Below are 13655 nucleotides of genomic sequence, written 5' to 3' on the forward strand. Positions count from 1 at the left end.
TTTCTAAATGAAATATTGTCTTCTTGAGAAATGTGACATTACAATATACAGATGTAGCCTACAAATGTCAATGGAAAAGGTGAACCATCTGTTCTACCTTTAAACTACGCTTCGGACCGGATAGGGCAAAATACTTGAAATGGCTTATCCATTTACTAGGCTACTGTGAATTGGGTCCAGTTAAATGAGCGATGGGACAAATGGTAGCCTATCCTAACAGTATCACCGCCTAAGGTGCTTCTACAAAGTTTTGACTCAGGGGTGTGAAAGCTTAAATGAGATATTTCTTTATTTGATTTTTAATACATTTGCAAACACTTAAAAAAAAAAAAACTTTTTCTCTTTGTCATTAAGGGGTATTTTGTGTAGATGGGTGAAAAGACAACAACATTGAATCAATGTTTCATTCAGGATGTAACACAACAAAATGTGGAATAAGTCACGGGATTTAAATGCTTTCTGAGAGCACTGTATATGCCTTTAAAAACCCCATTCGACTTTACGCTGCCCACGCCACTGCTACAGGCTAAGCCGTGTTTCTTCCATTAAGAGCTGCTCATAAAAGGATCTATCTACGAGTGGAAAGATGAGCAACAGACGACTGCTGGGGAGACCACATGGACATCAGGTATGTACGTAGAAGTCTACGCTACGCTGCTGTGGCTCTAACACCATCTGTGAACTTGTACTTGTGTCTCGCACAGGACATATCGTACTGTGCTTTGTGCGAGTGCTTGTTCGTAAACTTGGATAATAACATTTCGTCATTCATCTTAAATAATTACAGTGACGAGTGAATTCCATATGGTTTTCAATTACAAAACAGGACTGAACCTAAAGTCCATAAGTCAATAGCTAAATAGTTAAGACAGAAATAAAAGATACAGATACAAATGTTTAGATTTATAAACCTGTCTGACCAGGACAATGTTTTCCTATCAATGTGACATATCATAACAAATACAACATCCTCAATAACAGAGGGCAAGAGGTCAGAGAAAAGTCCCAAGCCAATCAGAAGGGATCTGTTTGCCCCCTACAGAGTGACAGAGGTCAGTGAGTGACGTAGAAGGTAGATAGACATCCTCCCTCACCCCCATTTCCACCAAACCCCACCTCCCTTATCTGCCTATGGAGAGCAGAGGAACGAGTGACAAGGGCCAGGGCCCACTGTGTGATAAGGGCATGTCCTGTTCTCTTCCAGGGGCCTACGGGGCCACGGTGGGAGCTACAGGCTGACCAGCACCAGGACAAACTCCCAGCCTTGTTTTCGCACCAAGGTATGAGCCAGTCCCTGGCTGGCTGACAAAGAGAGAATGGGAGAGGAGGGGATGGAGGGAGGTTCATCTAAAGTTCAGAGCAGATATTTGCCAGTAGTCTCGCGCCGCAGGAAAGCTAAATTGCTTCCGTATCCACGTATCCACCTCTGCGATACCCTTCCTTAACCCCACCACACCCCCTGCCCTCTCCTCTCCCTTGCTCAGGCCAGTGTCAGCCAGTCAGTGAGTCAGTCGTGGCTGGGCTGGTCCCGTGGCAGAGGGTCACAATGTCAGACGGGAAGCAGTCTTTGAGCAGTATGCCTCTGTCTCTCTGGCTGTCCAGCTCACCAATGAAACCATGCCAGTAGATGACCAGTCCTGGACCAAACCTATGGAGTGGGAGAAGACAGAAAGACATTAACGTTGATGTCATCAAACTGTCGAGCAAGGCATTCATCAACAGAACAGAGACAACATAGTGAGATACTGAAGAAGCTTCCAGACAGTTTCCCACCCAAATCCCATATGCTTATGGCTGTTTACTTTGGATTTCGGGAGGATGACAGTGACAGTGAATTAGAGTGAGCGAGAGAGAAGGAGAGAAAGAGAGAGAGAGATTGATTGAGATATACAGAGGAGATAAGCTCTTTGAGGTGCACTCCTTTGATCCCTGTCCAGGAAACTTGTGCTGAATCAAACAAAAAGCTGCCGGTGCGATAAGATCCCACTGACACAGTGATATACACACCGGATCACCTTACAATGGCACTGAAATAGCAATAATCATAGTAGCAACAAAGCCCCAGCCAGCCCCAGAAACCTCTCTGTCATCAGAAGGCTCCTATACAGTGCCCAGTGAGAGTTCAACTAAGAGGCTAAGTGAACTGCCCCACTAAAACAGTGCATCGGTCTGTGACAGCGAGGCAAACTAGCTAAGCTAGTCCAGCAGCGTCCAGCTGTTTCATTCACATGCTTCACTCTCCAGGCCGACAGACAGACAGACACTTTGCATAGGCACACAGTGGTGTTCCAAAGCACAACGAATAATGACGACTCGCCAAGCAGCCGAGGAAAAGTCAAGTTCAGACAATATTCAAAATGTACATCCCCCCCACCCCCCCACCTCTTTCTGTCTAGCTCTCGTCGCAGCGTCGTGTTTTATTGGCCCCATCACATATCCTGAGCCCCATTGAAAAGGCTCGGAAGCAATTAAAATGGCAGTGTGGCTGGAGAAGCATTGCGCTATTTCACTGCTTCTCACTGACATGTGATAAATCATCTTCCAAGCTATTTATTACACCCCAAAGATCTGCCAGTGGCCCCCTATGTGTAGCGCAGATCATACCTATTCTTTGAACTCTAGCCGCCATGCATAAAGTCATGTCACAGTTGAACTTTCAGGTTCGGGAGAGCAGCCCCCTTTGCACACAAAAACAGATTGGGAGTGAACAGTGAAGTAAGGCAATCTGGTTCCTGACACTCTATCCTCAGACAGTAAAGGGTGTTTTGGGGTCTCTGAAGACATCTCTGAAGAGCCAGACAGGAAGCTGCCCAGAGGGGCTGCAGAGAGTGAACCAGGAAGTTCAGCCCAAAGGCAGAGTTCATAAAACCTTCATAACCTTGGAAGGTTCCGCGATCAATCATCAAATCACAGCCTATTAAAAGTAACAACCCCAGCCAACACCACAGAAGGACAGGAACACTAATGCTCAGAATAGTAGCGACTGTAAGTTATGTGCTTGGTGATACTGCATAGGTGTGATTATAAATAATCGTCTCGTTGACCTCTGACCTGTGTGTGACAAGACATCTTATTTATTTTACCTTTATTTAACCAGGCAAGTCAGTTAAGAACAAATTCTTATTTTCAATGACGGCCTGGGAACAGTGGGTTAACTGCCTGTTCAGGGGCAGAACGACAGATTTGTACCTTGTCAGCTCGGGGGTTTGAACTCACAACCTTCCGGTTACTAGTCCAACGCTCTAACCACTAGGCTACCCTGCCGCATCTACATCTTAGCGATGTAAATAACCACAACAGAGCGCTCCAGTGTGAACATTTTACACGCACATGCGCCTAAATATATTTCTGCCATGCAACCTGGACTTCACATTTTCATTGTGGTCCTAAATTTCTTTACGTGCTCCTACATTTTCCAACTTAGGCACACACGTGCTCCTTGTAAAAAAGGTCAGCGTAAAGCCCTGCACAACCTGCAGAGGTAGTCAGGTGTCATGACATCAGCCTTTACATCACACTATAGTTACATTTACACTTTCAAGGAATGCATGTAAGATGTATTCCTGGTCAACCAACTGACACACATAAAGCATGTACACACATGTAGGCCTACACACTCCCTCTTCCTGTACCAGCCCCTAAAAGCAGTACACTCCTGCACCCCCGTCCTGCATTCCCTGTTTTACAGTGTGTGATTTACGGCCCTGTATCTGTGAGCAAACCAACGGGCCAAAGCTAACAGCCCCAGAGAAAGCCCACAGATGTAAACGGCAAGTTCACCGCAAAGTCACACACATAGCTGAGCCTATTCACTCCACACAGGGCAGGCTCAGACCTCCTTTCCCCCTCATATTCCAACCAGCCACGGCACGGGCAGCACCACAACCCTCTTTATGGAATTGTTATGGAATCAAAACCTAAACATTTACATTAGATGACTCTGAAGAAGGGGTTACGCTTCTCTTTCCTGTACTGTATGTACTCATCGCTTGGCGAGGGGGGCCGGGAGAAGAGGAGAGGGGGGGAACGGTTCATAGAGAGGGGAGAGGCAACCTTCTGAAAAGGTTAAAACTGTACGTCAACAGATAACGCATACAGCGATGTACGATACATCACAGCCATGGTTTGTCAGGGGAGGCCAGGCACAAATTGAAACAAGCTAAATTATAAGCACAGGGGAACAAAATGGGTTTTGACTCAGACTCTGAATTAATAAGAGTCAATACTAGTGGAGGCAGTTAAAGTAATATCCCAGAGCAAGGCCTAGCTCTAGAACAATAATACTGGTGCTGACGGAGGATAGGTGGTGAGGTAAGCAAAGGGTCAAGGGTCGTAACATGGGGTCGAGGTTAAGTAAGTACGGTTGGAGACCACAAATGATGGGGCCCAGGAATTTTCATTGGACAAAGTCAAAAAGAAACAGAAACTCTTACAAGACTCAATTTATAAACCTCCTCTAAAGGAGCATGGTAATGAATTATAAGCCTCCTCTAAAGGAGCATGGTAATGAATTATAAACCTCCTCTAAAGGAGCATGGTAATGAATTATAAACCTCCTCTAAAGGAGTATGGTAATGAATTATAAACCTCATCTAAAGGAGCATGGTAATGAATTATAAGCCTCCTCTAAAGGAGCATGGTAATGAATTATAAACCTCCTCTAAAGAAGCATGGTAATGAATTATAAACCTCCTCTAAAGGAGTATGGTAATGAATTATAAGCCTCCTCTAAAGGAGCATGGTAATGAATTATAAACCTCCTCTAAAGGAGTATGGTAATGAATTATAAACCTCCTCTAAAGGAGCATGGAAATGAATTATAAACCTCCTCTAAAGGAGTATGGTAATGAATTATAAACCTCCTCTACAGGAGCATGGTAATGAATTATAAGCCTCCTCTAAAGGAGTATGGTAATGAATTATAAACCTCATCTAACGGAGCATGGTAATGAATTATAAACCTCCTCTAAAGGAGTATGGTAATGAATTATAAACCTCCTCTAAAGGAGTATGGTAATGAATTATAAACCTACCCTAAAGGAGCATGGTAATGAATTATCAACCTCCTCTAAAGGAGTATGGTAATGAATTATAAACCTCCTCTAAAGGAGCATGGTAATGAATTATAAACCTCCTCTAAAGGAGTATGGTAATGAATTATAAACCTCCTCTAAAGGAGTATGGTAATGAATTATAAACCAACCCTAAAGGAGCATGGTAATGAATTATAAACCTCCTCTAAAGGAGTATGGTAATGAATTATAAACCTCCTCTAAAGGAGCATGGTAATGAATTATAAACCTCCTCTAAAGGAGTATGGTAATGAATTATACACCTCCTCTAAAGGAGCATGGTAATGAATTATAAACCTCCGCTAAAGGAGCATGGTAATGAATTATAAACCTCATCTAAAGGAGTATGGTAATGAATTATAAACCTCCTCTAAAGGAGCATGGTAATGAATTATAAACCTCCTCTAAAGGAGCATGGTAATGAATTATAAACCTCCTCTAATGGAGCATGGTAATGAATTATAAGCCTCCTCTAAAGGAGCATGGTAATGAATTATAAACCTCCTCTAAAGGAGCATGGTAATGAATTATAAGCCTCCTCTAAAGGAGCATGGTAATGAATTATAAACCTCCTCTAAAGGAGCATGGTAATGAATTATAAACCTCCTCTAAAGGAGCATGGTAATGAATTATAAACCTCCTCTAAAGGAGCATGGTAATGAATTATAAACCTCCTCTAAAGGAGCATGGTAATGAATTATAAACCTCCTCTAAAGGAGCATGGTAATGAATTATAAACCTCATCTAAAGGAGTATGGTAATGAATTATAAACCTCCTCTAAAGGAGCATGGTAATGAATTATAAACCTCCTCTAAAGGAGCATGGTAATGAATTATAAACCTCCTCTAATGGAGCATGGTAATGAATTATAAACCTCCTCTAAAGGAGTATGGTAATGAATTATAAACCTCCTCTAAAGGAGCATGGTAATGAATTATAAACCTCCTCTAAAGGAGCATGGTAATGAATTATAAACCTCCTCTAAAGGAGCATGGTAATGAATTATAAACCTCCTCTAATGGAGCATGGTAATGAATTATAAACCTCCTCTAAAGGAGTATGGTAATGAATTATAAACCTCCTCTAAAGGAGCATGGTAATGAATTATAAACCTCCTCTAAAGGAGCATGGTAATGAATTATAAACCTCCTCTAAAGGAGTATGGTAATGAATTATAAACCTCCTCTAAAGGAGCATGGTAATGAATTATAAACCTCCTCTAAAGGAGCATGGTAATGAATTATAAACCTCCTCTAAAGGAGTATGGTAATGAATTATAAGCCTCCTCTAAAGGAGCATGGTAATGAATTATAAACCTCCTCTAAAGGAGTATGGTAATGAATTATAAACCTCCTCTAAAGGAGCATGGAAATGAATTATAAACCTCCTCTAAAGGAGTATGGTAATGAATTATAAACCTCCTCTACAGGAGCATGGTAATGAATTATAAGCCTCCTCTAAAGGAGTATGGTAATGAATTATAAACCTCATCTAAAGGAGCATGGTAATGAATTATAAACCTCCTCTAAAGGAGTATGGTAATGAATTATAAACCTCCTCTAAAGGAGTATGGTAATGAATTATAAACCTACCCTAAAGGAGCATGGTAATGAATTATAAACCTCCTCTAAAGGAGTATGGTAATGAATTATAAACCTCCTCTAAAGGAGCATGGTAATGAATTATAAACCTCCTCTAAAGGAGTATGGTAATGAATTATAAACCTCCTCTAAAGGAGCATGGTAATGAATTATAAACCTCCTCTAAAGGAGTATGGTAATGAATTATACACCTCCTCTAAAGGAGCATGGTAATGAATTATAAACCTCCGCTAAAGGAGCATGGTAATGAATTATAAACCTCATCTAAAGGAGTATGGTAATGAATTATAAACCTCCTCTAAAGGAGCATGGTAATGAATTATAAACCTCCTCTAAAGGAGCATGGTAATGAATTATAAACCTCCTCTAATGGAGCATGGTAATGAATTATAAGCCTCCTCTAAAGGAGCATGGTAATGAATTATAAACCTCCTCTAAAGGAGCATGGTAATGAATTATAAGCCTCCTCTAAAGGAGCATGGTAATGAATTATAAACCTCCTCTAAAGGAGCATGGTAATGAATTATAAACCTCCTCTAAAGGAGCATGGTAATGAATTATAAACCTCCTCTAAAGGAGCATGGTAATGAATTATAAACCTCCTCTAAAGGAGTATGGTAATGAATTATAAACCTCATCTAAAGGAGTATGGTAATGAATTGTAAACCGATTCGAGGCTCCAGTTTCTGTAATTGCGGCTTAGTATGGGGGCTGCCTCTCTACTTAACCTAACGGGTTATTATGGGGGCTGCCTCTCTCCTTAACCTAGCGGGTTATTATGGGGGCTGCCTCTCTCCTTAACCTTGCGGGTTATTATGGGGGCTGCCTCTCTCCTTAACCTAGCGGGTTATTATGGGGGCTGCCTCTCTCCTTAACCTAGCGGGTTATTATGGGGGCTGCCTCTCTCCTTAACCTAGCGGGTTATTATGGGGGCTGCCTCTCTCCTTAACCTAGCGGGTTATTATGGGGGCTGCCTCTCTCCTTAACCTAGCGGGTTATTATGGGGGCTGCCTCTCTCCTTAACCTCGCGGGTTATTATGGGGGCTGCCTCTCTCCTTAACCTAGCGGGTTATTATGGGGGCTGCATCTCTCCTTAACCTAGGGGGTTATTATGGGGGCTGCCTCTACATTTACATTTACATTTAAGTCATTTAGCAGACGCTCTTATCCAGAGCGACTTACAAATTGGTGAATTCACCTTCTGACATCCAGTGGAACAGCCACTTTACAATAGTGCATCTAAATCATTAAGGGGGGTGAGAAGGATTACTTATCCTATCCTAGGTATTCCTTGAAGAGGTGGGGTTTCAGGTGTCTCCGGAAGGTGGTGATTGACTCCGCTGTCCTGGCGTCGTGAGGGAGTTTGTTCCACCATTGGGGGCCAGAGCAGCGAACAGTTTTGACTGGGCTGAGCGGGAACTGTACTTCCTCAATGGTAGGGAGGCGAGCAGGCCAGAGGTGGATGAACGCAGTGCCCTTGCTTGGGTGTAGGGCCTGATCAGAGCCTGGAGGTACTGCGGTGCCGTTCCCCTCACAGCTCCGTAGGCAAGCACCATGGTCTTGTAGCGGATGCGAGCTTCAACTGGAAGCCAGTGGAGAGAGCGGAGGAGCGGGGTGACGTGAGAGAACTTGGGAAGGTTGAACACCAGACGGGCTGCGGCGTTCTGGATGAGTTGTAGGGGTTTAATGGCACAGGCAGGGAGCCCTCTCCTTAACCTCGTGGGTTATTATTGGGGCTGCCTCTCTCCTTAACCTCGCGGGTTATTATAGGGGCTGCCTCTCTCCTTAACCTAGAGGGTTATTATGGGGGCTGCCTCACTCCTTAACCTAGCGGATTATTATGGGGGCTGCCTCTCTCCTTAACCTAGCGGGTTATTATGGGGGCTGCCTGTCTCCTTAACCTAGCGGGTTATTATGGGGGCTGCCTCTCTCCTTAACCTAGCGGGTTATTATGGGGGCTGCCTCTCTCCTTAACCTAGCGGGTTATTATGGGGGCTGCCTCTCTCCTTAACCTAGCGGGTTATTATGGGGGGATGCCTCTCTCCTTAACCTAGCGGGTTATTATGGGGGATGCCTCTCTCCTTAACCTAGCGGGTTATTATGGGGGCTGCCTCTCTCCTTAACCTAGCGGGTTATTATGGGGGCTGCCTCTCTCGTTAACCTAGCGGGTTATTATGGGGGCTGCCTCTCTCCTTAACCTAGCGGGTTATTATGGGGGCTGCCTCTCTCCTTAACCTAGCGGGTTATTATGGGGGCTGCCTCTCTCCTTAACCTAGCGGGTTATTATGGGGGCTGCCTCTCTCCTTAACCTAGCGGGTTATTATGGGGGCTGCCTCTCTCCTTAACCTCGCGGGTTATTATGGGGCTGCCTCTCTCCTTAACCTCGCGGGTTATTATGGGGGCTGCATCTCTCCTTAACCTCGCGGATTATTATGGGGGCTGCCTCTCTCCTTAACCTAGCGGATTATTATGGGGGCTGCCTCTCTCCTTAACCTAGCGGGTTATTATGGGGGCTGCCTCTCTCCTTAACCTAGCGGGTTATTATGGGGGCTGCCTCTCTCCTTAACCTAGCGGGTTATTATGGGGGCTGCCTCTCTCCTTAACCTAGCGGGTTATTATGGGGGCTGCCTCTCTACTTAACCTAACGGGTTAGTATGGGGGCTGCCTCTCTACTTAACCTAACGGGTTATTATGGGGGCTGCCTCTCTCCTTAACCTAGCGGGTTAGTATGGGGGCTGCCTCTCTACTTAACCTAGCGGGTTATTATGGGGGCTGCCTCTCTACTTAACCTAGCGGGTTATTATGGGGGCTGCCTCTCTCCTTAACCTAGCGGGTTAGTATGGGGGCTGCCTCTCTACTTAACCTAACGGGTTATTATGGGGGCTGCCTCTCTCCTTAACCTCGCGGGTTATTATGGGGGCTGCCTCTCTCCTTAACCTCGCGGGTTATTATGGGGGCTGCCTCTCTCCTTAACCTAGCGGATTATTATGGGGGCTGCCTCTCTCCTTAACCTAGCGGGTTATTATGGGGGCTGCCTCTCTCCTTAACCTAGCGGGTTATTATGGGGGCTGCCTCTCTCCTTAACCTAGCGGGTTATTATGGGGGCTGCCTCTCTCCTTAACCTAGCGGGTTATTATGGGGGCTGCCTCTCTCCTTAACCTAGCGGGTTATTATGGGGGCTGCCTCTCTCCTTAACCTAGCGGGTTATTATGGGGGCTGCCTCTCTCCTTAACCTAGCGGGTTATTATGGGGGGATGCCTCTCTCCTTAACCTAGCGGGTTATTATGGGGGATGCCTCTCTCCTTAACCTCGCGGGTTATTATGGGGGATGCCTCTCTCCTTAACCTAGCGGGTTATTATGGGGGCTGCCTCTCTCCTTAACCTAGCGGGTTATTATGGGGGCTGCCTCTCTCCTTAACCTAGCGGGTTATTATGGGGGCTGCCTCTCTCCTTAACCTCGCAGGTTATTATGGGGGCTGCCTCTCTCCTTAACCTCGCGGGTTATTATGGGGGCTGCCTCTCTCCTTAACCTTGCGGGTTATTATGGGGGCTGCATCTCTCCTTAACCTCGCGGGTTATTATGGGGGCTGCCTCTCTCCTTAACCTAGCGGGTTATTATGGGGGCTGCCTCTCTCCTTAACCTCGCGGGTTATTATGTGGGCTGCCTCTCTCCTTAACCTAGTGGGTTATTATGGGGGCTGCCTCTCTCCTTAACCTCGCGGGTTATTATGTGGGCTGCCTCTCTCCTTAACCTAGCGGGTTATTATGGGGGCTGCCTCTCTCCTTAACCTTGCGGGTTATTATGGGGGCTGCCTCTCTCCTTAACCTCGCGGGTTATTATGGGGGCTGCCTCTCTCCTTAACCTCGCGGGTTATTATGGGGCCTGCCTCTCTCCTTAACCTAGCGGGTTATTATGGGGGCTGCCACTCTCCTTAACCTCGTGGGTTATTATGGGGGCTGCCTCTCTCCTTAACCTAGCGGGTTATTATGGGGGCTGCATCTCTCCTTAACCTAGGGGTTATTATGGGGGCTGCCTCTACATTTACATTTACATTTAAGTCATTTAGCAGACGCTCTTATCCAGAGCGACTTACAAATTGGTGAATTCACCTTCTGACATCCAGTGGAACAGCCACTTTACAATAGTGCATCTAAATCATTAAGGGGGGGGGTGAGAAGGATTACTTATCCTATCCTAGGTATTCCTTGAAGAGGTGGGGTTTCAGGTGTCTCCGGAAGGTGGTGATTGACTCCGCTGTCCTGGCGTCGTGAGGGAGTTTGTTCCACCATTGGGGGCCAGAGCAGCGAACAGTTTTGACTGGGCTGAGCGGGAACTGTACTTCCTCAATGGTAGGGAGGCGAGCAGGCCAGAGGTGGATGAACGCAGTGCCCTTGCTTGGGTGTAGGGCCTGATCAGAGCCTGGAGGTACTGCGGTGCCGTTCCCCTCACAGCTCCGTAGGCAAGCACCATGGTCTTGTAGCGGATGCGAGCTTCAACTGGAAGCCAGTGGAGAGAGCGGAGGAGCGGGGTGACGTGAGAGAACTTGGGAAGGTTGAACACCAGACGGGCTGCGGCGTTCTGGATGAGTTGTAGGGGTTTAATGGCACAGGCAGGGAGCCCTCTCCTTAACCTCGTGGGTTATTATTGGGGCTGCCTCTCTCCTTAACCTAGAGGGTTATTATGGGGGCTGCCTCACTCCTTAACCTAGCGGATTATTATGGGGGCTGCCTCTCTCCTTAACCTAGCGGATTATTATGGGGGCTGCCTCTCTCCTTAACCTAGCGGGTTATTATGGGGGCTGCCTCTCTCCTTAACCTAGCGGGTTATTATGGGGGCTGCCTCTCTCCTTAACCTAGCGGGTTATTATGGGGGCTGCCTCTCTCCTTAACCTAGCGGGTTATTATGGGGGCTGCCTCTCTCCTTAACCTAGCGGGTTATTATGGGGGCTGCCTCTCTCCTTAACCTAGCGGGTTATTATGGGGGCTGCCTCTCTCCTTAACCTAGCGGGTTATTATGGGGGATGCCTCTCTCCTTAACCTAGCGGGTTATTATGGGGGATGCCTCTCTCCTTAACCTCGCGGGTTATTATGGGGGATGCCTCTCTCCTTAACCTAGCGGGTTATTATGGGGGCTGCCTCTCTCCTTAACCTAGCGGGTTATTATGGGGGCTGCCTCTCTCCTTAAACTAGCGGGTTATTATGGGGGCTGCCTCTCTCCTTAACCTAGCGGGTTATTATGGGGGCTGCCTCTCTCCTTAACCTCGCGGGTTATTATGGGGGCTGCCTCTCTCCTTAACCTCGCGGGTTATTATGGGGGCTGCATCTCTCCTTAACCTTGCGGGTTATTATGGGGGCTGCCTCTCTCCTTAACCTAGCGGGTTATTATGGGGGCTGCCTCTCTCCTTAACCTAGCGGGTTATTATGGGGGCTGCCTCTCTCCTTAACCTAGCGGGTTATTTTTGGGGGATGCCTCTCTCCTTAACCTATTGGGTTATTATGGGGGATGCCTCTCTCCTTAACCTCGCGGGTTATTATGGGGGATGCCTCTCTCCTTAACCTAGCGGGTTATTATGGGGGCTGCCTCTCTCCTTAACCTAGCGGGTTATTATGGAGGCTGCCTCTCTCCTTAACCTAGCGGGTTATTATGGGGGCTGCCTCTCTCCTTAACCTAGCGGGTTATTATGGGGGCTGCCTCTCTCCTTAACCTCGCGGGTTATTATGGGGGCTGCCTCTCTCCTTAACCTAGCGGGTTATTATGGGGGCTGCCTCTCTCCTTAACCTAGCGGGTTATTATGGGGGCTGCCTCTCTCCTTAACCTAGCGGGTTATTATGGGGGCTGCCTCTCTCCTTAACCTAGCGGGTTATTATGGGGGCTGCCTCTCTCCTTAACCTAGCGGGTTATTATGGGGGCTGCCTCTCTCCTTAACCTAGCGGGTTATTATGGGGGCTGCCTCTCTCCTTAACCTAGCGGGTTATTATGGGGGCTGCCTCTCTCCTTAACCTAGCGGGTTATTATGGGGGCTGCCTCTCTCCTTAACCTAGCGGGTTATTATGGGGATGCCTCTCTCCTTAACCTAGCGGGTTATTATGGGGGATGCCTCTCTCCTTAACCTCTCTCCGGGTTATTATGGGGGCTGCCTCTCTCCTTAACCTAGCGGGTTATTATGGGGGCTGCCTCTCTCCTTAACCTAGCGGGTTATTATGGGGGCTGCCTCTCTCCTTAACCTAGCGGGTTATTATGGGGGCTGCCTCTCTCCTTAACCTAGCGGGTTATTATGGGGGCTGCCTCTCTCCTTAACCTAGCGGGTTATTATGGGGGCTGCCTCTCTCCTTAACCTAGCGGGTTATTATGGGGGCTGCCTCTCTCCTTAACCTAGCGGGTTATTATGGGGATGCCTCTCTCCTTAACCTAGCGGGTTATTATGGGGGATGCCTCTCTCCTTAACCTCGCGGGTTATTATGGGGGATGCCTCTCTCCTTAACCTAGCGGGTTATTATGGGGCTGCCTCTCTCCTTAACCTAGCGGGTTATTATGGGGGCTGCCTCTCTCCTTAACCTAGCGGGTTATTATGGGGGCTGCCTCTCTCCTTAACCTCGCAGGTTATTATGGGGGCTGCCTCTCTCCTTAACCTCGCGGTTATTATGGGGGCTGCCTCTCTCCTTAACCTTGCGGGTTATTATGGGGGCTGCATCTCTCCTTAACCTCGCGGGTTATTATGGGGGCTGCCTCTCTCCTTAACCTAGCGGGTTATTATGGGGGCTGCCTCTCTCCTTAACCTCGCGGGTTATTATGTGGGCTGCCTCTCTCCTTAACCTAGTGGGTTATTATGGGGGCTGCCTCTCTCCTTAACCTCGCGGGTTATTATGTGGGCTGCCTCTCTCCTTAACCTAGCGGGTTATTATGGGGGCTGCCTCTCTCCTTAACCTTGCGGGTTATTATGGGGGCTGCCTCTCTCCTTAACCTCGCGGGTTATTATGGGG

The 13655-nt window shown here is 47.0% G+C and overlaps 1 protein-coding gene across 3 annotated transcripts in view; it reads right to left on the reverse strand.

Moving 5' to 3' along the window:
- Positions 1–270: 270 nt before the first annotated feature.
- The window catches only part of cdin1 (CDAN1 interacting nuclease 1), a 104171-nt gene continuing 90786 nt past the window's right edge, over positions 271–13655 (reverse strand). For all 3 annotated transcript variants that reach the window (XM_064926928.1, XM_064926929.1, XM_064926927.1), the window contains exon 12: positions 271–1648. In XM_064926928.1, the coding sequence (XP_064783000.1) occupies positions 1492–1648 (157 nt within the window). In that variant the 3' untranslated portion in view covers positions 271–1491. The remainder of the gene's footprint in view (positions 1649–13655) is intronic.

The sequence above is a fragment of the Oncorhynchus masou genome, chromosome 21 (assembly GCF_036934945.1).
Source record: "Oncorhynchus masou masou isolate Uvic2021 chromosome 21, UVic_Omas_1.1, whole genome shotgun sequence".
Lineage (NCBI taxonomy): Eukaryota > Metazoa > Chordata > Actinopteri > Salmoniformes > Salmonidae > Oncorhynchus > Oncorhynchus masou.